Source organism: Phascolarctos cinereus, unplaced genomic scaffold, assembly GCF_003287225.1.
Source record: "Phascolarctos cinereus isolate Bilbo 61053 unplaced genomic scaffold, phaCin_HiC Scaffold_4;HRSCAF=312, whole genome shotgun sequence".
Taxonomy (NCBI): domain Eukaryota; kingdom Metazoa; phylum Chordata; class Mammalia; order Diprotodontia; family Phascolarctidae; genus Phascolarctos; species Phascolarctos cinereus.
Window position 1 is genome coordinate 675,382,838 of NW_027555847.1, and position 25,082 is coordinate 675,407,919.

Sequence of the window (25,082 nt, forward strand, 5' to 3'; positions counted from 1 at the left end):
AGTCTACTATGAACATCTGTGATTAAGTTTTGATTCCAGAGAACCAATAAGCAACCCCCCCCACACACCCTAGCAAAAAAAGGTGAAACTACAGATTTGGAAAACAGACTGCACGCTAACAGATGTGGTGACCGTGTGGGTTTTTTGCACTGGGGATTACAAGGCACTCGAGGGGAAATAGGGTAGAAATAAAAGACAACAGAAATCCACAAACAGCTTGCCCTGGATCTTTCCCTTTACCAGTACATGAGCAGTCCTTTTGCTATCTGACAGTTTGTTGTTGCCCTAAAACAGACACACACACACACACACACACACACACACACACACACACACACACACACACACATCCCCCTACCAAAGCCAAAATACTTGGCTCAAAAAAAAAAAAAAAGTCAATTCTGCCTGAAAAAGCACAGTTATTTTTAGAGCCCTGTTTAATTTAAAAATAGCCAGCGGCAAGAATCCAAGGCTCCAAAACGTGGCGTCTTGTCCAAGCCACAGGGGATGCTTGGAGGGCTTTTCAAATACCAAAGCATGTGACATGTCCCGCCAAAACTGTGAATTTAAAAAAAGCTGCCAGGAGAAACACACATCCTATGTAGTCCCATCTGGGAAATGCTTAACCGTTAAGCAGAAAATATTCTAGCAATTGACACAAGGTCTAGAGGTAAGTGGTAAATGGTCATTTCAATAAGAGAAATGGATGTCCTCCCCATTAACACAGCTTCACTCAAACAACAATTGTTATAAACACTCAGCTGAGAGGTAACTGTCAGATTACCGACAGCTTCGTCATACCAATGCTCGTATCTCCAGAGGCACTAGGAAGCTTATATAAGCTTACTATCAGGTAGCAGGCTGGAAGAGAGTCTGCACTAGCTTGGGAAAAGCAAACTTTTTAAAAATAAGTGCCAATCCACGGACTTCAAACTCCAACTGTCCTCTCTTCTACAATATGACCTGCCTTTATTCCATCTTGTAGCCGCCTATGAAGTCATCCAATCACATCACCCATTACATCCAGCCCAGTCTCAACTAGGTCACTCCCACTACCTGCTGCCTTGGTGCTTATACACGTGCTTCTAAACAAAGGTGGAGAAAATAACACAACAGTTCTGACTGGATCCACTACAACCTCAACTGGGTTCTCACCATGGCCAGGCAATCCTAACGTACCTCTTTTATTAACTCATTCTCCCCCTCTCCACAGTGGCTCTTCCAAACCTTGTCATCCCTCCGCAAACACTCATACTGCACCCCCTCCTCCTCTCACTCTCTCAGCTGAAAACCGTGCCTCATAATTTAGGGGAAAAAATGTGTGGCCGTTCCCTAAGAGCTCTCTCTTCCTCATCTATCACTCAAGCACCTTCAGTAACATTCTCCTCCCTGTCTCACATGATGAAGTGACCTTACCAGGGCTAAGCCCCTCTACTTGTTCAACTCATCCATCCCATCTCCTCGTCTCCATTCTTTCACTTATTTTTAATAACTCTCTGTCTAGTGGCCAATTCCCTATTGCCTACAAACACACCGAAGTCTCTCCCAACCTCAGAACACTTTCACTTGATCCTTCCACCCCCACAGAATGATAGCTGACTATTGTCCAGATGGTCTACAATACATGCTGCAGTTAGGCAGGGCAGTGGATAGGGTGCAGCACCTGGAGTCAGGAAGACTCATCTTCCCGAGTTCAAACACGACCTCGCAGACACATGACACTTACTAGCTGTGTGACCCTGGGGAAGTCGCTTAATTGTTTCTCTCAGCTTCTTCATCTGTAAAATGAGCTAGAAAAGGAAATGGCAAACCATCCCAGTATTTTTGCCAAGAAAACCCCAAATGGGGTCAACAAAGAATCAGACACGACTGAACAAGAATGCCTGCTTACATCCTCTCACTCTCTTCTTACCCACTTATAATCTGCCTTCCAACCTCATCCTCCACTGCAACCGCTCCCTCCAAAGTTACCGATGATCTTAGCTGCCAGTGCCAATGGTTTTGTCTCAATCCTCATCCTCCTCGATCTCTCCACAGTCTTGGACGCTGATCACTCTCTCCTCCTCAATACTCTCTTCTTTCTAGGTTTCCAGGACAACACTCTCAGCTGGTTCTCCTCCCACCTCTCTGACTGCTCCTTCTCTGTCTCCTTTGTTGCACCCTCTCCCAGATCATCCTTCTAACCAGGTGTGTTCCTCAGAGCTCTGTCCTGGGTCCTCTTCTCTTCTCCCTCTAAATTACTTCACCTGGTGATCGCATTAGCTCCTGTGGATTTAATTACCATCTGATAATCCTCAAATCTAGCTATCCTGCTCCAAATTCTCAATACTGAATATCCAACTGCCTTTCAGACATCTCAAATTGGATGTCTAGAAGATATCTCAAACTGTTTCCTGCTAAACCCTCTTCCCGCTACCCCTTCCCCATTAGTGTAGAGGACAACACTATCCTCTCAATCCCTCAGGCTCCCAACCTAGAAGTCATCCTGGACTCCTCAGTATCTTTCAGCCCCCACATCCAGGCTGTTGCTAAGACCCGTTGATTTCACCTGGGGGGGGGAGGGCACCTCTCAAGTATGTCCCACCTTCTTTCCTCTGTCACTGTCAGCCCTCTAGTACAGAGCCTCACCACCTCATGCCTGGATTACTGTAATAGCCCGTGGGTGGGTCTACCTGCCTTGAACCTCTCCCCATTCCAATCCTTCCCCTATTCAGTCACAAGAGTGATTCTCCTAAAGTGCAGGTCTGATCATGTCAAGTTCCCTACTCAATAAACTCCAGTGGCTCCAGATGCAGAATCAAATTCAAAATGCTCTCTTTGGCATTTAAAGCCTTTCATAACCTAGCCCATTCTCATACCTCTCCTGACAGGTACTCTTCAATACAGTGACAATGGCCTCCTGGCTCTTCCACAAATTCCAGGCATTCTCTCTGGTTTTCCATGCCTGTCCAATGTTCTCCGTCCTCTAGTCCAATTATTAACCTCCCTGGTTTCCTTTAAATTAAATTCCTAAATAAATAAATAAAATCCCAGCTAAAATCTAGGCAGCTAGATGGCAAGGTTGATAGAGTCAGGAGGACCCGTGTTCAAATCTGGCCTCAGACATCTACTAGCTGTGTGACCTTGGGCAATCCACTTAACCCTTTTTGCCTCGGCTTCCTCAACTGTAAAATGAGCTGGAGAATGAAATGGCAAGCTATTCCAGTATCTTTGCCAAGAAAACCCCAAACAGGGTCACAGAGAGTCAAACACAACTGGGGGAAAAAAAACAAACAAACACAAAAACACACACAAAAAAAACCAACTGAACAACAAAAATCCAACCTTCCACAAGAAGCTTTCCCCAATCTGACCCATCCTAACTCTACTATCTTCTTTCTGTTAATTATGTTCTATTTATCTTGTATAGCTTTCTTTGTATCTATTTCTTTACATTTTGTCTCCCTATTAGACCATAAGCTCCTTTTCTCTTTTTGTATTCCCAACACAGCGCCTGCCACATAGTAGCTGCTTAATAAATGCTTACTGATTAATTGATCCAGCTTTGTACTATCAATATAAGGCTGCACAAATCTCCAATGCTGGCAGGCTTAGAGGTTACTAGGCTACTATGTAGACAGGCAGGAAACATGGGATATAGAGTCAACTTCTAATAAACACCCTAAATAAAGACACATCGAAGTGGGTTATCGATGAGTTGCCCTAGAAACGTTGAGGGCAGGGCCCAAGAGGATGTTTACAGCTGAGAGACTACGAAATACCATTTGTCTGTGTTAACTGCAATACTCAAATTTTAAGCTGGATCTAGTAGCTGAACATGTGCATAAATCCCCAAAGAAAGGCTGTAATTACTTACACTCAAACATTCCCCCCAACTCAGACTGCTTTGAGAACACTGTGATCCACCCCCTTCTTTTTCCTCCTACATATAAGCAGCTCTAAAAAGGTACGTAAGCAGTGGGGGGGGGGGGGAGGCAGAACATGCAGAATCTAAATAATAACCATTGGGTCTGCATCTAGGGAATGCACATTAGATCATCAAGTCCTTCAGGTAGAAATAGCATTATAGCTCCAGCACTTAGCACAACACTCTGAACACATGGGGACTTCACAAAACACAATGATAGAATGTGCCCCTCAACAATTCAAAAATACTGCTTTAATATTCAAAAACTAAATAAATGCATAAAAGTATAAAGCTTATAGGTAACGTCATCCATTGGAGGCAGCTAGGTGGCTCAGTCCTAGAGTCAAGAAGACCTGAGCTCAAATCCAACCTCTGACACTCAGCTGTATGATCCTGTGCAAGTCACTTAACTTCTGTTTGTCTTAATCCGCTGGAGAAGGACATGGCAAACCACTCCAGCATGTCTGCCAAGAAAACTCCCCATGTGAGTCCACTGCCTTCTTTTAAAGATGAGGAGACTGAGGATTAAAGAAACTGCCAGCTCACACAGGCAGCACAGATTCTAAGGAGCAGGGAATACCAGCTGGGTCTGTCAGGGATTAGACAGGAATACTAGAAAAACGCCCTAAATTTGAAACGTTTGTCATCTAGCATTTTTACATTGCTACCTCTACCCTATCATGACTACCACAGGAGCTCCTCCCCACTGCCTCAAGACACACAAGGATACTTTCAACTGGACAGTTACAGCATCTTTACAACAGATGTTTGAACTTTTGTTTTGCTTTGAAATAATCAAGGACCACAATTTAAAACATTTTCAACAACATGAAAAAACTTTACTGGAGTGGTAACCAGCAGGATCACATCTGAACAATGCTAACTAGGTAGAACACACCACGGACACTAGGACACCCTCCAGTCTTTATATTTCTCCCTCCTCAAGGTTAGCTCAGAAAGCATAGCGAGCCCACCAGCATTCTGAACAGGTGTGTCAAGAGCAGGTGATACTTGGAGCACGCCAGCAGGTGGTGCAGTCCTCAAAGAAATTGTTGAGTCAGCTGGTTTACGTCAGACTCTTCATTTGGGGTTTTCTTGGCAAAGAAACTGGAGTGGTGTGACATTTCCTTCTCCAGCTCATTTTACAGATGAGGAAACTGAGGCAAACAGGATTAAGCAACTTGCTCAGGGTCACACAGCTAGTAGATATCTTGAGGCTAGATTTGAACTCAGCTCCTCATGAGGCCAGGGGCAGTGCTCTATTCACTGTGCCACCTTGCTGCACCCCCTTCAAAGGAAAAGCAAACAGTAAGCACATGACAGGCTTTTGAAGTGCATTTGTTTCGGCGTCCAGAGCATGGCCTTAGGAAGGCCACACACTGTGTAATACTGACAAACCACAAGGACTCGGTAGCCACACTGTCCAACAGGAGACCAGCCACCATTTGGACGCCGTCATCTCCGTGGCAGCTGGCAGTCCTGCCTGCTTATCTACCTATGGCTTTTGTAGAAGCAATCCTCTCCTCCAAACCCACAGAATACTACTAGAAATGAATACGGAAAGCTTCTACGCAGTCATCATGATTTTCACTGGGGGAACCAATGTGAGATTATTTCAATAACAAGTTATTTTATGAGTTTTTCTTCCTTTTAAAATGCATAAGGGCTGGCTCTTAGAGAAGAGCCAGAGAGAGAGAAACAGTGGGAAATCACGAAGACCAGGTTCCCCTTGATGACACAACACAGCCTTCCTGGCCACCCTTTCTAATACTGGCTGCACCTTCACTTATTCTATTCCCTTCACTTCACTGAAATATTCCTTGCTCTCCATTACTACTTCAAAGTTCTCTCCCCACTTCCACCACTCAGTAAACTCTCCTTCTGGGAGGTCCAGATAATCCACATCTTCCACGTAATCAAAATCCTTGTAACTATCACCTGCAGGCATCTAGAATACTCCCCCCCTACAACACTTCCTCAAAGCTTTCAATGCATGGCTCATAATTTTCTCTGCTCCCCTAACATATTGCCTCTCCCTCAAAACACCCAAATCACTTGGCTCTTTAACCTGCTCACTGCTTATGAAAACATAATGTAGAGTTGAACTGGTTCACCAGAGGGTAGAAAAAGATGAGAGCAGAGAGCATGGGTGATGGCCTGGGAGAGGACTGAAGGGTAGGGGTGGACAAAAAGTCAATTTTGGTCTGGAAGCAGAAAGGTGGAAATATATTACACAGAATTCCCCTGACTCATTCTTGGGATAATTGTCATTGAGAGCTCATTATTGTTACAGTTAATGTAAACAGAATCTGTACTCCCCCTACTCAAGGGCAGTCTTCTCAGTGAGGGAGGGAAAACACCTACAGGTGCTGATTGGTATTTGTTCATTTGATCAATAGAGCTCCAAAGGGCAAAACTAGACTAGAGGGTAAGGGGAGGAGTTCCTGGGAGGTAAGTTTTGCTCCAGGGCAATGTTACTCCACCTCCCTTATCAACTCACTCTCCCACTCGCCACAGAGACTCTTCCACATCTGGTCAGCCCTCCTTCTCAGCTGAACATCCTGGCTGCCCCCTTTTTCATCTCATTTTCTATCACTTATATGCCTTCCGTTACTATATATATAGTGTGCATGCGTGGTGTGTAGGAGGCTTCACACCTGTCTCACTTGAAGAGGTGGTTTTATTCTATACCAAGGCTAAGCCCTCTGCCTGTACAAGCCACCCCATTCTATCTCATCCCCTCCAACAGACTGGCCCCTCTAGCACTTTCTGATTACTGGCTCCATCCTGAGGGTCTCCAAAAATGCTCACCTGGCTAATCTTCAAAAAACCCTCACTTCATCCTTCCATCTTCACTATTGTTGCCCTTTATCTCCTCTGCCCTTTGTGGCAAAACTCCTTGAGAAGACCATTTAAAATAGATGTCACAACTTACCAACACTCTGACTTCATCATTTCACTGAAATGTCTCTTTCCAAAGTTACCAGTGCCGTCCAAATTGCCTCATTTCATTTTTCTTGAGCTCTCTGAAGCCTTGGACACTAATGATCACCCTTCTATCCCTTGATGTTCTCTCTGGGCTTTTGGGACACCATTCTCTCTCTCCTAGTTCTCCTCCTGTCTAATTGCCACTACTTTTTGACTACTTTGCTGGAGGCTCATTCAGTTCACACCCACTCATTGTGGATGTTCCACAGACTCTAGGTTTACTGGGCCCTCTTCTCTTCTCCCTTTGTACTACCTCACTTGGTGATCTCAGCAGCTCCCATGGATTTAATTATCATCTCTAGCTAATGACTCTCAAATCTACCTCTCCAGCCCTCTACCTCCAGTCTGCTGTCTCCCTCCAACTACCTTTTAGACATCTCAAACTATATCCAGTAGACATCTTAAATTCAATAGTTCCAAAACTCAATTTATTGTCTTTCCCCCCCCCAAACCCCTCCTCATTCCAAACTTCCCTATTTCTGTCCAGGGCACCCCCCCCCAAGACCTCCAGGCTCACAACCTAGGAATCATCCTTGCATCCTTGCTGTAGCTCACTTCCCCTCCCCCACCCCATGTCCAAACCACTGCCTCAAGGCCTGTCAATCTGACCTCTTGAATACAGCCTCTTCTCTCCTTGTACACTGCCACTACACTGGGCCTGCAGGTGGGTCAGCCCGCCTCCATTCTCTCCCTACTCCACTCCATTCTCCATTCAGCTGCCAAGCTAATCTTCCTAAAATGCTGGTCTAGTCACTTCCCTACTCAATATACTTCAACAGCTCTCTATTGCCTCTAGGATCAATAACAAAACGCTGTTTGGCATTCAAAGCCATTCATAACCTACCCTCCTCCTACCTTTGCTTGTAATTCATGCCCGCCTCTACCTATCCCTCTGATCCTGTGACACTGGCCTTCTGGCTATCCCATGAATCCCTCAGTTCTGGCCCTTTTCCATGGCTGTCCTCCATGACTGGAACACTCTCCCTCTTTATCTCTGATTCCTTCATGTCCCAATTCTATGGAAGACTTTCCCAATCTTAAGGCCTTAATTCACTTAATTCTAGGGCCTTCTTCCCACTAATTACTTCCTATTTATCTGGTACAGAGCTTGTCTGTGCATATTTATTTGTACTTTCCTCAACTGGTCTCTGAGCTTTTTAAGGGCAGAGACTGTCTTTTGTCTTTCTTTGTAGACCCAACACAGCCTGGCAAATAGTAGGTAGTTAATAAACATTTACTAACCATGTGGCTAAAAGTGCACGTGAAGAAAAACACGATATCAATAGAAATTGTATTTTAAAAAGCAAACTTTAATATTTTACTTTATACCTCCCCCTTAGAAAAATGTAAGTAAAGGAATAAGAGTTTAAGTTGATTGTGTCCCCTGCCACCAAAAAACCCCACAAAACAAAAAACAGTACGTAAATCTTCCAAATCAGTATAGTAACTTACTGTGTATTCCGCATGCTTCTTCCCATACCATTTCATCCATTTCCTGAATTCTCTGTCCATTGTCTAAAAGAAGAGAAAAAGGATATAGTTCAATAGAAATACTACATTCTCAGGAAAATTAGGCAAAGAAGCAGCCCCGATCAATATTTTACAAAATTTGCCTTTTTTCACCCCCAAAATTTTTTATTTCCCCCTCTTCATTAAAAAGGATTAGACTAAGACTGATTCTTTCCACTTTTAAAGGCTTAGCCATAGCAAAGGACTATTGATCAAGATAATATACAGGTTAAAAAAATACTTAATAGCAAGTCTCTATTCTGACCAATTCCTAAAGAAGACCCAGAAACACACACCCTTCAATCAGAAGCTCTGTCTTCACAAGGTATGTTCAAGGCTATGACAACAAAGATGGCGTCATAAGAAATCTCTATCTGTGCCCAAGACTAAGACCCTTGAGGCCTCAACTGCTTTGTTTCCACATCAGTACCCCCAGCACCCAGCAGACTCTGCCTCCATGTTCCTACCAGACTTCTCAACTTGTCCTGTCGGTATCACCAACCATTATTGCCATATCTTGGACCTCACTGTTCTTTTCACTCCCTGAAGCGTGACACTGCATGCAGAAAACCCCTTCCCCTTCCCAGATATTTTCTCTTGCCTGATTTATTCAAAAAACTGTTCTATCACGGCTCTTCTATTAGGTTCACAACCTAGAAGTCATCCTCGATTGCTCACTCTTGCTCATCCACTCAATCCTGTCCAATTAACTGGCATTGAAAGCTGGCATATTAATCTATCTTTCCACATTGATCATTCCCCTTCATACCCTACAACAGAACCAAACAAAATGGCTTCCTTGCTATCCCCACTCAGGTACCACTTCTCTCTCTTCTCTCCAGGCATAAATTTACACTAGCTCTCTTTACCTCTGCTTCTTGGAACCCCTACTCCCTCCCTTCAAGGCTCAGTACTTTTATATCTGTATCCCATCACCTAGCACAATGACTGGCACTTAAAACACTTGTTAATGGAACACTGACAGATGCTAAACAGTTTCTTTGTTTTTAGGTCCAAACTCATGATTTCATTAGCATAGGGTGATCTCCCTCCACCTAGGGCACTAAGAGGGGTTCAGTGACTTGCCCAATGTCACCTAGAAGGTCATGTCAGACTTCATAGGACAACTCACAAAAGCTATGAACCCAGATCTCTTTTCTATCCACTATGTCTTGCTGTCAATAAACCATGTGCCTTACACTTGTAAGCACTGAATGAACCCAGAAACCACCCTTTACCTCAGAACTTTCAACATGCTTTCCCAACAAATCTTTTAGGAGGGCTCTTAACCACAGTAGTCTGAACCTTTGTTCTTTTTATACACTGGGGCAGCCCCAAGGACTTCACAACTCAGTGCTTAGAGTACAGTCAAATCCAAGAAATACATGGTTAAAATTTATAAATGTACTATTGACAATGCTCATAAATCCAAGTGAAATTCCTCAAGACAAAAGGAGGAGGAGGAAGAGAAGAAATGAAAACAGTTTTTTTTTTAAACAGCATACCAAAAATCAGAACTTTGCTACTGTTCAGTTGTATCTGACATGTTATGACCCCAGGGACCATGGCATCCAAGGAGTTTTTGTGGCAAAGACACCAGAGTGGTTTGCCATTTCCTTCTCCAGTGGATTAAAGCAAACAGAGGTTAAGTGACTTGCCCAGAGTCACACAGTTGGAGAATGGATTTGCACTCAGGTCTTCCTGATTCCAGGCTCAGAACTCTATCCACTGAGCCAGCTAGCTGCACCAGAATCAGAACTACCAGAGCTAGTCCAACCATCTTGGTTTGCCTTGCCCACTTACACTGGCCACCAGCAGAGCAATGAGAATGAAATTCAGGGCAATTCTCTAACTGGATCAACCACAAACAGATATGACTTTGGAAGAACAAATCTCTGTATCAGATCCAAAGCAAAACAAAGACAACCAGTCCATCACAGAATTCCAGTACAGAAGGGATGCTCCTCACCTCAGCATACTTCGCCGGGATGTCTGCTTTCTCCACACCATAGTGATGCTTGCAGTTTGTGGCTGCAGCCACTTGTAAAACCACCTGCCCCACTCCTTTCAAAGAGACAAAAATTAGTAAGACAAGGTTAAACTGTAAGAGTGAGAAAAATCCACTTGGGGAGTTCAGAGGAGATCCTCCACAACTGTTATAGCTTATCAGAGAGGGAAAAACAATGGAAGAAACATTATGATCAACCGGAAACCCTGTGGAAGCTGCAAAGACATTTAGCAGAGGCTATAACTGGTAAAGGAATCTGATGAAAGCTAAGGCTAAATTTCCACTGGTTTCAAAATGCATAAAATATCAGAGAATCAGTCTACTAAAGTAGACTCCATACAGGAATAGGTACAATTCAAAACACTCCTTAAATAAAGAATAACTTAACTGGAAGAATGTTTAGTGCTCACGACTAGGCTGTGCCAATATAATAAAAACAACAATGATACTTAAGTTAATTAACAGATTTAGTGCTGCACCAAAATATTAAATGTATACTCCACAGAGCTAGCAAAAAATAAAAAAATTCATTTGGAGGAAAAATGGCTCTAGATTCTCAAGGGAAATAACAGAAAAGACAGGAATACCATTTCCAGACTTCAAGACATATTATTAAACAGAAATCATCAAAACATTTGTTCAATGGAACAGAGTAGACAAGAAAAGGATCAGAAACAACTGTAGTCAGTAACTCAAGTGTGAGATGAAGCTGAAAATATCAACCTGCGAAACAATTCCCTATTCGACAACAGCTGCAGGAGAGGTAGAAACAAGTCAGGCAGAGATGGGGAGAGGCAGAGATGGGGCCTGGACCCATACTTTAGGCCATGTTCCACAATACAGTCAAAATGAATATGGGACTAGATCATGCAAGATCATATGGAAGGAAGAAAGGAAGGAAGAAATATGTGCATGGTGTGAATTATTCAATAAGGAAGACAGGCAATTACCAAAGAAAAACAGCCAATTTTTATTTCATGATATTGAAAAGCTTTTGCACAAACAGAAGTAAGGCAGATAGGATAAACAGGAGAAGTCATCAACTGAGGGGAAGATTCTTTGCCTCAAATATCTCTGTAAACAGCCTGAAATCTAATTCAGGAAGCACAGCATGAAGATATGAAGACACACACAGGTGTTTCACTCTAGGCAAATCATTTAACCTCAGAAGGCCCCAGACAACTCCCTAAGACTGCAAATTGCAAAGAACATGCTAACCTGCTTTGGGAGAAGGAAATTACACCCCTGGAAGTTCCACATAGCAATAATATAATGCGTGAAATCTCCATCATGTGGTTAAAGGTATAGATGCTATGCTTATTAGAACTGGAGAAGAAACAAAGCTGGGAAGACTTGCCAACAAGCTGGATGACAAAGTTGGGTCCACACAAAGATAGACAATTGGGCCAATCCTCATCCTATAAAAGACAGATAGATAACTGGTAGAAATACATAACACCAGAAGACATTCCCCAATAAGGAAGTGGTCAAAGTACACAATAAGCAATCAATATGAAAGAATCCTCCAAATTACTAGTAAAGAGAACATAAATCAATAACCCTAAAGGCTCATTTCACATCCAAGAAACTGAACTGGTTAAGATGACAAAAGATTAGATGACAGTGTTGAAGAAACCATGCAAAGACAGGCACACTAACTCGAAGTCTGCGAAACTGAGGTGGTCCAAACAACTGGGAAGCAATTCCTGAATATGCTACAAAGGGTGACTGAAGTGTCCTTCCTGAGAAGCATCTATCCCAAGGGGGACTGCTGACAAGAAAGACTCAAGCTGGACTGAAATGTCTACAGGAGCAACTGGCCAAACTTCACTGGTGAAGTTTGACAAGGAAAGGCTCTTGGTTGACGGCTGGGGGGGGGAGGGGAGAAGAATATATCAGGTGAAAATCCAAGCAATGTGATAACAAAAAATAAAAGCTAGAATTGAAAAAAAAATTTTTTTAATATATACTTTTTGTGGTAGCAAAGGTAAGTAAATGCTGCTGGATTAGGGATACAGCTAAACAAATTATGGTATGAGAGTAATGCAAAATTACTGTGCTGTAAGAAACAATGAATGAATACAAAGAAGCACGAGAAGTTTTACACAAACTGATGCAGAATTAAGTAAGCAGAGCCAAGAAAAAATTATATACAATGACTACAAACAACAGCATAATCAAAATTGAATGCTGAGAAACTGAGCAGCCCCCCAGAAGAGCTATGAGGATGCTTCCCCATCCCACTAATTTGAAGATATTGGGGACCGTGGCTTTCTGATACCGCTTTTAACTTTTCTGATCTGCAACAAGCTTTTTTGGTTTTGATTTTGCTAGGTATTTTCTTTCTCTTTTTAAATTCTTTATTATAAGGAATGGCACAGTAGAAGAAGTTGAAGTGAAGGAATACAGTGGAAAATGTCAGGTAATGAAAAACAAAATGTAATTATATATACTTTTAAAAGTTTAGACTCCTATATAGAAGCAACTGCCACAGACCTGACCCTGAAGGGGGTTTGGGGAAGAGAGAGAAGAAGAAATCAATAGGGTGAAAGACATAGTTGGTCACTTCCAGTTTCTAAAAATGGTCCTCCCTGAAGTTTAATCCTATGAAATATTTCATTCTGTTGCATAAATAAACATGGACAGTGTCAGCATACCTATTTCTTTCTTCTTGTTATGTTGTTGTAGAGTCATTACTCAGAGTTGCTGAGGCTAGGTCAGCCATCATTTAGTCTCATTTGATAGCTGGGAAAACTGAAATCCTGATTAGGGTGTCTTATCCAAGGTCCCAGAGGTAGTTACTGACAGAGTTGAGACTAGACTGAGTTAAAGGCTTTGCCTTCCCAACAGCATTACACAATAATTTTAGCCAACTTCTTTTGTATGTGTCGTGTACATAGAGCAGTTTCTCTGCCCATTTTATTAATGCTAGTCCAATGCACTAGTGTATTTTACAAGAAGTAAAATCTTAGGAGAAAATACCAAAATAGTTCATTCTGCCATCACATTCTGGCACATAGTGTCCAAGAGGGAAAATAATTACAGTGATATGCAGAGGCTTATTTCAAAAAAGAATTTGGCTTGTGAGCATAAGGAGAAACTTGGCATGAATTCTTTGAGAATATTCTTGAGATATAATTCAGATAAGATGTGTGAGGAGCAGCCAACTTTTGCCTTTGACCCAGTAACTTTTTTTTAAATGAACTAATAACATATGGGTTGTAAAACCTCGGTAATCTTGCATATTGAAGCCATTAACAAAGATTTCAGCTTTCTAATATGTTTTGATCTGATGCATGACTTTTTTTTCCCCTGCTGCTTTCTTTAAAAACTCTCTCTGAAATCTAAATCTGAATGGGTTTCAGACCTGATTCTGATTCATGCTTAAGAGTGACACTGAAGGTACTTTTACAGAAACATAACATGTTCAGAGGCCAAGTAAGGGGAAGGGTTGTTAAAGAGAATGGACTACAATGATTTCTGGGGTCTCTTGGCTCTCTATGATTCTCTGACAGCCCCGATAGCATCCAAAGTTTTCTATCCCACATTCTGCCTACCAAGAACTACCCCCCCTTAATTATTCAGTTGGTTTTAGATGACCTTTCATTTTCAGTTCTTAGCTATGATGTGGTGATCCTAATGGCCTGTAATAGCTACAATGTTCCATCCCAGAAATGGCCACATTATGGATGGAGGAACCATCCTTGTCCATGTGTATGATAAAAAAAAAAAAACCATTCCTCAGCCTGTTTCCTGATTTTTAAAATGAGGGAGGCTGGAATGGATAGCCCAGCTACATGCCCAAGCCAATCAAAGGAATGGGGAAGACAAGGAGAGGTCACTAGGAAAATAAGAAGCATCGCTGACTTTTTTTTTTTAAAGAAGTTAAATGAAGCACTATAATGAGGCAGTAAAGAGCAAGAAAAAGAACACTCTAACTGGAGTCAGAACCTGAGCTCAGGCAAGTCAACTCCTCTGGGCCTCAGTTTCCTCATTTGTAACTGCAGGGTCAGGCTGGGGAGGTGGGCTAGATTTCTTGAGTCCTTTGGAACTCTAAACCCTATAATCCTAATGATTATCATCCTTATTTATTACTTAAAATTCCCAAAAAAGGCACACTTTAGCAATATCACCACCAAATGAGGGCTTATCTCATTCAAATACTCAAATATTTCAATTTACAATCCCCCCCTAAAAAAATATTAAAGCAAAAAGTTAGCACATTGAAAATGACTGTTCTATATTGCCAGATTAGAAATGTTTCTATGATCCAGCCAGGAGATTTGCATTTAAAATCTATCCCAAGAAAGGAAATGAATTGGAAATGGGCTGGTCATTTCACTGCCTCAAAAAAAAAAAAAAAGCTAACAGCTAGGAGGTTGTGCCTTTGAAAAGTATTATTCTGAAGAATGCTAAAACGGTAAAAGCATCTTTATGGCTATTATTTTAAGCAACCTCTTCACTGGTTTATGTCACACACCAGATTACATGTGCAATGGAATACCAGACACTAGAAAAAAAGACTTAACAGGAAGAGTCCAAGGAAAATAAAACTAATCCCTCTACTACCACATAAGTTCAATTAAGATGAATTTCCAAACACTGCCTTTATTTACAATGAAGGTTATAACCATATACACTTGCTCTATCCTAACTTGCATATCAATGAAAAGCAAACCTCCATGTTGGGATCCAGCTGTCTTTTGCTCAAGGACCATTATTACTAGAGGGGAGATGCAAGCCCTACCCTTGCCCCAGATATTTTTAGGTCAAATTTCAGGGACCTCAAAACGACAGTTGTTCTAAAAAGTTACCATTTTAGAACAAAGAAAAGGAATCCGAGATACAGGTCTAGAAGTTCGGGGTATTAGTGAGGAAGCAGCTGAACATCCAGTAAAGCCACAAAGACATTACATTCCCAGCACCTGGCATGGTGAGTGGAACACATGTTCACTGAGGAACCTGAGCCAGCCCCATACTTTCTCAAGAGGAACTTCCTTGTGAACTGTCGGACCCTGCCCTTGGCTCTTCTGGCCAGCAGGGTGGCTAGTTAGGTAAGGGCTTTTAACATGCGGGACAAAATCAGTGCTGTGGCCAGCTTAGTCTGCTCATTCTGCTCCCATTATGCTTTCATAGCCCCTGAAGTTTTTCCCCTTGACATAATTAATCTATAACATACCACACGTTTTGGTTAACATGGAAATCACCAAACATTTGCTCACATATACTCACCACTGCCCAAATCAACAAACAAATCATCCTCTGTCATTTTAATCTCATCAATCATTTGGGCAACTAAGTCGAATGAAGTTTCTCCATACACCTCTGGAGAAAAGGGCTCATAGTTGTTGAGTTTCTCGGGATCCGTGACTGAGTGGTTATATACTTGCTGCAAGATATGTCGAAGAAGCCCATTAGATGGCCGAGTGTTCAATTTCATGGGCTGGGTGGTTCCTTTCCACTAAAAGGAATTGGAGGGAAAGGAATAGTAGAAAAACAATGACAAAAAATTGGATCAAGTCACTAATAATTCATCCTTTTTCCTAAAGATATAAATTGGACACTAAATATCCCTAGAATGGGATATGGGGAAAGGTGTTCTTTCAATTTTGAGCTGTAAACTGATAACCTGTCCAGACACCTAAAAATACGAGAAAGTCCCATTTACTCAATGGCTCGTGGACCACAAAATCTAACTATGCACGGCCCCAACCAAGGCAAGGGAGGGACCTTGGAAGCCTTGAAGTCTAACCGACACTTATTTTAATGACAAGGAACTGAGGGCCACGGGGATTAAGTAATGTGTCTAAGGTCCTTCAGGTCAGTGGCAGCAGTGAGACCATCCCCACATGGCTTCTGACTCCTAATCCAGCCTGCTGTCCAATGTGCCATATCATTTTCCCGTTCCAAACAAAATAAGATGGTAGGCATTAGAACTATAACGGGGACTCAGAGACTATGTGGTCTAACTCCTCCTATGTAGTCTTACAAAAAAGGAAAATGAGGCCCTGAAAAGGCGAAAGAACTGCCCACATAAGTAGTAAGAACCTGAATTCAAAGCAGGGTTGAACTTCAAAGTCACTATTTTTTTCCCATCATAACACAATAACTCTACAATCACCTCAGTTAATTTATCTGTGTTCCAGATTTCTCAATTCACAAGGAATGGCAGTGACCCCGGATTTTTTACTATTATACTACAAAATAGTACGCTTTGGGAAGTCTTTCAAAGCTATTATTTGAGGACAAAACAAGCTAAAAGGAGAACACACAAAAGACTGGTTACCAGGTTAGGAATTCGTCAGTAGTTGCAATTTCTGGCAGTTTTTTTAAAGGTTACTTCCATTGGGGCAGCAAGGTATCGCAGTGGATAGAGCACCAGCCTTGGAGTCAGGAGAACCCAAGTTCAAATGTGACCTCAGACACTTGACACTTAACTAGCTGTGTGACTCTGGGCAAGTCACTTAACCCTGACTGCCTCACCCCCAAAGAAAAAAAAGTTACTTCTATTCATTGCCTCTCTCCACTCAGCTCCACCCCCCCCATTTCAGATCTATGTTCCTGATTGATCCTCAATACATCAACTTTAAAATTCACCTAGTCTACCACCACCAGTAATGTCAAGTATTTTATGATGATAGTATTGGCAAAATCTAGGGCAAGAGATTCCTGTGCACCCATTCTGGACCCTCTTCTCTTTTCGCTCTTCACTTGGTAATATCATCAGCTCCCAGGGCTCAATTATCACCTCTAAGCATGTGATTCACAGATCTGTACAACTAGCACTAGTATCTTTGAGCCAGTCACTCATCACACCAATGGTCTATCAGACATTTCAAAACAGATGTCCTAGGGGCATCACAGTATACTAATTGTCTTTCACTCCGGCTCTTCCCAACAACCTCATCCTCCATCCCAAAACCAGTCTCAACCTCAAACTGTTCACTCTCCCCTACAAATTCAACCTCTCTCATACTCACAGTATCTCTCATATGCCCCCTTCTCTCCACTCCCACAGCCACCAACACTACTTCAGAGCCTGCTATTTCTCGTTGTCAGTATATTGATAGTATTCTAATTGTTCTTTCTCTCTCAAGTCCCTCTCTCCTCCAATCTCATCTCCAAGCAGCTGTCACAGAGACTTCTCATTTCACCTCTTCACTTAGTATGCTACAGCAGCTCCCTATCACCCTCAAGTTCAAAGCCCTTCAGAGCCCAACCTCTTCCCAATCTTCAGTTTTCTTACACTTTCACTCCCCATTTCATTCTAACTACCTGTTGGCCTTGCACACAACAACTTCCCATCTTTTTGGTATCCTCAGCTCTTAGAAACGCCTATCTTTGTGCAATGACTGCCTGTTCATGGTCTGTTTCAAAAGCTTAAATTTTTATTTCTGGTAATTTACTGAAATTACAACAGTGTCAATGTTTTCAAAAGGCTGGCAAGATAACAACAGTAGTAAAAACAGTTCTCATCTATGGAAGGAGTTTCCTCTCAACAACACTTGCATTAAAAAGTCTTACTCCCATTTACAGGGGAGGAAACTGAGGTCCAAAGAATTAAGTGACTTGCTCATAGGATCCCACAGTTTCAGAAATCAAGGTCTCTAGATTCTAAGTCTAATATTCTTCCAATTCCATGCATTTAAATACTTTATTATGTATCATTTATGCAAATAAGCAATTTTTGTTTGGAAAGATGGATCAAATACATGCTGTCCCAGATACAGTACCTAGGACAATTTTACAAGGACTCAAGAAACCAGTTTTCTTTAGCATTTTTCAAGGAAGCACAGAATCATAAGTGTGCTTGCAAAGTCCAGTTCTGACATTAATTTGCAGGAGGATCCATCCACACACACTGATTTCACCTCTGTGAGCCTCAGTTTCATCAGATTCAAAATAGGTACTATTTATGCTACCTATATTATAAGACTGGGATAAGTCCTTTGAAAACATTAAAAGTGAAGTCAGTTTTAAAGATCTTCCACAACTGGTCCAGCATATATCATTGTTCTTTATTCAAGTAATGACGTTAGGGATTCCTAGATTAAAGACACTGGCTTCTAAGCATAGAAGAGACCTGTAACCTATAACCATAAACAAGTGCTCTGGAGACAAATTAGCTATTTTACTCATTCCAGATGCAAAGACTAAAGACCTGGTGGTAAAATTTTCCTTCACTTAGGGGACAGCAATTTAATTCTCCCCAAGACTAGATGATAAGAGGTGAGTACTGTCACTATCACCATTATCCCAGAATGAAGAAAAATGAGGAACTGATGCTAAGAGCAAATTAGGAAGGCATTTCAAAGAAGGAAAACTTGAAAACTCCCAGCTAGCACAAAACCAGGGGCATAACAAAAGTTGATACTTACCAGTTGATGAATGCTATCGATGGCTCGGTTGTACTTGTCACAGAGTCTCTGCATGCTTTCAAAGCTGAAAAAAGTGAAGTTTCATTATCACTTAACAATTCAAAATAAACCATTAACAGAACCAGTATCACCTAGGAAAGACTCAGAATCAAGGTTAGCAGATCCTAGGAATGATCCAGGCTTTTAGGCCAAAAAAGCAAAAACAAGGAGCTCAAAAGTTCATCCATTTTCAAAGTCAAATCTTTCCCCGTCCCAACTTTTACAAAGTAAAGGAGTAGGTCTCCTGAAATAATACAATGAAGTAAAATGACAAGAAAAACACACAAATTGTGTTGGCTAATAAGTTTGAAAACGCCCAAGAAAAGAAAAATGACATCCTGGTTTCTTCAACAACAACCTTCTTGATTACACAGCATCTTAAATTTGATCTCTCATTATCTCTTCCAAGGTAAAACTAGGATTTAAAGGGCCTGTGTGAGTGGGGCTGGTAAAGTTCAATTCAATTCCACATTCAGTCAAACACTTCCATGGGGCAAACCACTCTGCCAGGCCCTGAAGATAGAATGGCAAAAGGAATAATTCCTACTCAAGGAAAGTGTATTCTACCAGAAAGTATATCACAGATATATCCAGTTAAGTAAATGACTAGGTGACTGGCCTGCAAATCCAGCCCTTTCCCCATTACTCCACAGAGCAGACATCTCTATCTTCAGACCTACAATGAACAGTCCTGGCAAGGTGGGCTTAGGTTTTCTGACAGTCACTTTTGATCTTCTGGTTATGAAGAATCTCTCCCTCCCCTGACAGCTAAAGGTCAAGGTTTGGTTTCCACTAATTGGTAAAAGATGCAATTTGGCAGAGAAACAACGTGCTGAAGCACAGCAGCTACCATAAGAGGCGGCTGCGAGCGAGCCCTCACCAGAGGGGCCATGGTGAGATGCTGCCGCCTCTGGCTCAGCAGAACCTTGGCACCAGCTGCATCACTAAGACACAGGGATACCCCCAAATGAGGTAGATCAGGCTCAGATACAGGCCATCCAATCATGGGGGGGGGATCACCATTCCATCTGGGATCCGAGAGAGAAACTCATTTTTCCAAATTCCAAATTCCATTAAAGAAATCCTTATTAAGTGCTTACTGTGTGCCAAGACCTAAGCTCCGGGCTAGGAATACAAATACAAAACACAAAACCAAGAAAATTACATGACCCCTACCCACAAGGAGTTTACACAGTGAAGAGGCAGACAAACAAAAATACAAAACATGTTCTTTACAATGGGTATTGTCTCCATTTTACAGGTAAGAAAATAGAGGCCCAAAGAAGATAAGTGATACACTCCTAGGCTCACCAAGTAAATGTCAGAAGTAGGGCAGAAGTCCCAAGTCTGTTGAAACCACCATTCCTCTCAAAAGCAAGTTGCCTTCCCCAGACCTCATAGAAAACTAGGTTTTGCACCTCTATAATGCACATGACAAAATACTGCACACTCAAGTTAATCCTACTACCTTATCTCCCTATGACTGAGCTCTATGACTACGTAATTCCATTTCCTCTTTTAACCTCCAATTTTTTCTGACTCCTCACCATTCTACTTTTTATTCAGTTCAACGTAAGGTTTGTTGAATGAATTAATGAATGGTTGTCCTGGAAGGCTTGCCAGAGCTGATGGCTGGAACCCAGGTGGCCCCACAGGATTTGCCTCAGCAAAGTAGTTGTGGGACCATGGGCAAGTCACTTCACATCTCAGGGACCCAGGCAACTGTCCAACTAAAATATATAAAAGAGGCATCGGCTTAAAAAACACAGACTAAGTTCGAGGGATCTACCCACACAAGAAATCACAGACCCGGGGCTCATCTAAAAAACAAAATCCAACACACAAGCAGATTTGCCCTCCAGCCTTGTTTGGCACCTCCTCCGCCCTCCTCAACAGCCTTTCACAATACAGGAGGCAAGTTGCTTCAAGAGTAACTGATCATTAGTGACCTGGACCACTCCTTCATGTGACTAAAAGTCTGCAACTCTTACTTTGGGCACTGTTGCTATCCTCTGACCACTCCTCTCCTGGAGGATGGCGTTTGATCTTACATGTATCTGGTAGTTGTCTATATGGGATACCAAACCTTATCTAAGAAATTTGATGGGAAGATTTTTTATAAAACTATTCAAATACTTCCCCTCTTGTCATGGGTGCATTGTGTACTCAGACGATTTTCATTGAAAAGCATCTTTTTAAATAAAGGCAGCCAGGGGCACAGTGGAGACAGCAAAGGACCAGAGCTCAAAGCTGGCCCTGCTGCCATCTGCCCCAATCCTCTCCATGTATAAAATGGTGATGAGAACAGGACCTACCTCCTAGTGTGAGGATCAAATGAAATAAGTTATATCCATGCTGCCTGTTATGATCATTCCTTCAGGAGGGTTTTTTCCTAAGACTAAATCTTGGTTCCTTTTCCCTTTCCACCTGACATGTTCTATGGCTTCAAATACCAGATTTATGCAGGCTGTTGTTACTGCCGAGTTGCCTTTAAAGTCTGCAAGGCATTTTAAGGGCTGGCAATTGTTATTTTGGATAGCTAGATAGCGCAATGGACAGAGTCAAGAAGACTCACGTTCCTACGTTCAAATCCAGCCTCAGACACTACCTGTGTGACCCTGGCTCATCACTCAATCCTATTTGCTTCAGATTCCTCATCTATCAAATGAAATGGCAAACAACTCCAACATCTTTGCCAAGAAAACCCCAAATAGGGTCACAAAGAATCAGCCAAGAGTAAACAAACAAGTACTATTTTATTTACATCTTTTGGAGTTGCTTCTATACCTACCTCATTTTGGTTAAGATTTAATCCATTAATAGCTTTGAAAGGTAAATGATCTGCTTCTAATTTTAAACAATATGATCTCAAATATTCAGGTCACAGATCTACTTTGAATTTTTGTACAACATGGTATAAGATGTTGGTCTAAGCCTAATTTCTGCCAGACTGCTTTCCAATTTTCCCAAAGGTTCTTATTAAATAGAGACTCATATATTAAACAACTTGAAATCATGCAATAAAGTAGCTAAATTGTCCAAGCCCTTTTCCCCAGAGATTCCTTGGTTAGGCAAACACTAGGAAGTCACTGATATTTAAAAAAAAAACAACTCTACACGTAACCAGAATGTACATAGCAGCATTTTTTTTCCCAGTATCAAGGAAATGAAAACAAAGTAGATGCCTTCCAACTGCCTTTTAGACATCTTATAGTAGATGTCCAATTGACATCTTACAACTCAACACGTCCAAAACTGAATGTTATCTTTCCCCCTAAATCCTCCTCTATTCTATATTTCCCTACTACTGGAGAGGGTAATACCCTTCACCCTCCCTCCCAGGGCCTCAGGCTCACAACCTAGGATTCTTCCTGAGCTCCTCGTTCTCTCTCATCACCCCCATGTCCAAGCTGTTGCATCGTCTTGACCATGCCCCTTTCTCCCCTCTGCCCCTGCTGCTCCTCTAGTGCAATCGCTGCATTCAGCTGCCAAAGTGATTTTCCTAAAGCCCAGGTCTGACCGTGTCATCCCCATACTCAGCTCCCTCTCCCTGTGCATTCCTATCACCTCCAGGATCAAATTAAAAAATCCTCTGCTTGGAGTTCAAAGCATTTCATAACCTCCTACACCTTATACCCTCTACCTCCGACCCCCACATGCTCTTCAATACAATGATAACGGGCTCCTTGCCATTCCTCAAAATCGCTAGACCCTGGGCACTTTCATACCCGGAGTGTTCTCCCTCCTTATCTCCGTCTCCTAGCTTCCCTCGTTTCCTTCCAATACCATCCAAAAATCCATCTTCTACCTTTCCCAAGCCCTCTTAATTCTAGTGTCTTCTCCCCATTGTATCCTCTTTATCCAGGATGTAGCTTGTCAGTACACACTCCTTTGTTTGAGGTCTCCCCCGTTACATGGCGAGTTCCTTGAGGGCAGGGAGTGCCTTCTGCCTTTCCTTGTATCTTCAGTGCTTAGCACAGGGTCTAGAACACAGTGCGGGCTTAATAAATGCATGGGAAGATAGGTGGTACAGCAGGTGGAATTACCAGGCCTGGAATCAGGAAGATCTGGATTCAAGTCCAGCCTAGGACACTTACTAGCTATGTGACCCTGGGCAAGTCACTTAAGCCTGTTTGCCTTTGGAGAATGAGCTGGAGAAGGACATGGCAAACCACTCCAGTATTTTTGCCAAGGAAACTCCAAATGAGGTAAGGAAGAAGAGGAGTTAGATATGACTGACCAACAACAAATAAATGCTTACAGACCAAAAGAGTACAAGAAACTATGATTACAAAGAGAGCTCTACACACACTGAAGCAAGCAGAGCCAAGAACACAACATACAGGACGACCAGAACTAAGCAGATGAAAGAGCCACCCTGAAACAGAGGTGAACAAGCACGGCCCCCCAAAGAGGAGGCACGAGAAGGCGCTCCTCCTCCCAGCCCCAACCCTGCTTTGCTTCTACTTCTACACCAAAGAAATGACAACCAAAAAAGCACTTTTGACACAGGGTTTTTGCAAGGTTAAAAAAAGAATTTTCTGCAAAGGGCTTTACAACCTTGAAAGTGCCAAATAAATAACAAAAAGCCAGAATTCAATACAAAGCCAGCTCTCTAGTCAGTAGACGATGAACATGTAAACCACCTAGTTCGGTACTAGCATTTCTAAACACAAGGTAGGTCAAAATAGAGGAGGGCAAGATCTGAATTTCCAAGACATTTAAATTCAAGACAGAAATCAGTGATTTTCTTTCACGTTACCCAGGCTAAAGGTAAAGACAAAAAAGGCTATTTTCAAAACTGGTTTGTCCTGGGAAAATGATGTTTAAAATTCAAAATGAGTCATTTTAATATAAAGAGGAAAGAGGAAGGAAACAGAAGAAAAGATTCCAATGTCTGATGGCAAACTGATCTGACTGATAAAAAGAACAAAACGAAGAACCCTGTAAATTTATCAAGTGGTTTGATGTAGCCATAAGCAGCAAACCAAGAACTAAGACTTCTCTTCAGAAGGTGAGAAAGGGAGCCCAGAACACTGTCAAATGAAACCTGGATATACAGAATCAGACTGGCCTCTCTCTTCCAGAGTAAGCCAGGGCATCACGAGAGTACCGCACTTTGCCAATGAAGCACTCCCAGTTTTGTTTAGCTAGCCCCTATATCAATTTCATACATGCCAAGAGCTACCACAGAAGCACGTGAAACAAATATCTGCTTCTCTGCTTCCCAATAAGAAATAAAAAGTTCCAGAAAGACATTCCAGAGACAGGCCCCTCCCATTTTCATTCTCTATTAAAATTTTCCCTCTGCTATAACATTACATCCAACCCTTCCTAGTGTCCTTCTCTACAGAAGCTGTAATTTATGTTAACAATCATGAGCCTGAGACTTGACATAGCATTTTCTCCCAATTCTCAAAATGCACACACAAAAACACTTTGCCTCCTCTATCTTATCTCACCAATCACACTTTAAGCAAACCCCAACTATGGACTACTTCCACCATGCCCCTCCAATTCTGTTTATCTGATGCTAAAGTAGGCTAGAGAGGGAAAAAACAGTCTCACAAAAAAGAGGCCCTCATTGTAACAAGGCTGTCCTCTACTCCCTCTACTACTCTACTATTCACCACAGAAGCTCTTCTTCGAACCTCCCACGGTACCACCTCAACCCGCTCAGCTGATGAAGTCACTTTCCAAACACCAGAGCTCTCCTCTCCATGTGCCGAGCACACAGTCAGCGCTCTTCATAAATAAATGTTTGTTGACCAACATAATATTGTATGTTATAGAAAAGTGTTTGTCTCTGAACTCAATATGGCAGAAGGTCATTTCTTCTATAAACTTCGAATCTCCCTCAGCACAAAGCTTCCTGGAGGCAGCAGGCTCACAATAATTGTTCATCAAGTACATCTTCACAAATAAAGTACCTTTCTGCTAGTTCAAAGAATAAGTATGAATACTGTGTATTATTAAATGCCATATATTACATTGTTCAGAAAACTTATCGTTATACTATTTAAATCTAACCAGAACTTATTTAAATCCAGAATGTCTCCCTGGCCTCTAAAGTAACTCTCCAGCAATGCAAGGGATGGCTAAGATGAATTCTGGTCTCCCCCAGGTCCTGGATTCACCCAAAACATTCTTGTTTTGGGTTTCCACCACCCAGATCTTATTTTGGGCCCAGCCAAGCCTGCGTTTAGGGTTCCCCTTACTTATATTTGGTTTTGCCCAAAGTTTATTGAATATT

General features: G+C 42.0%; 1 protein-coding gene across 5 annotated transcripts in view; it reads right to left on the minus strand.

The window, feature by feature from the left end:
* The window catches only part of DOT1L (DOT1 like histone lysine methyltransferase), a 114,989-nt gene that overhangs the window by 54,738 nt on the left and 35,169 nt on the right, over positions 1–25,082 (minus strand). For all 5 annotated transcript variants that reach the window (XM_021009100.2, XM_021009103.2, XM_021009102.2 and 2 more), the window contains 4 exons: positions 18,791–18,854; positions 15,645–15,873; positions 10,374–10,468; positions 8,348–8,410 (listed from right to left, as the gene is read on the minus strand). In XM_021009100.2, the coding sequence (XP_020864759.1) occupies positions 8,348–8,410; positions 10,374–10,468; positions 15,645–15,873; positions 18,791–18,854 (451 nt within the window). The remainder of the gene's footprint in view (positions 1–8,347; positions 8,411–10,373; positions 10,469–15,644; positions 15,874–18,790; positions 18,855–25,082) is intronic.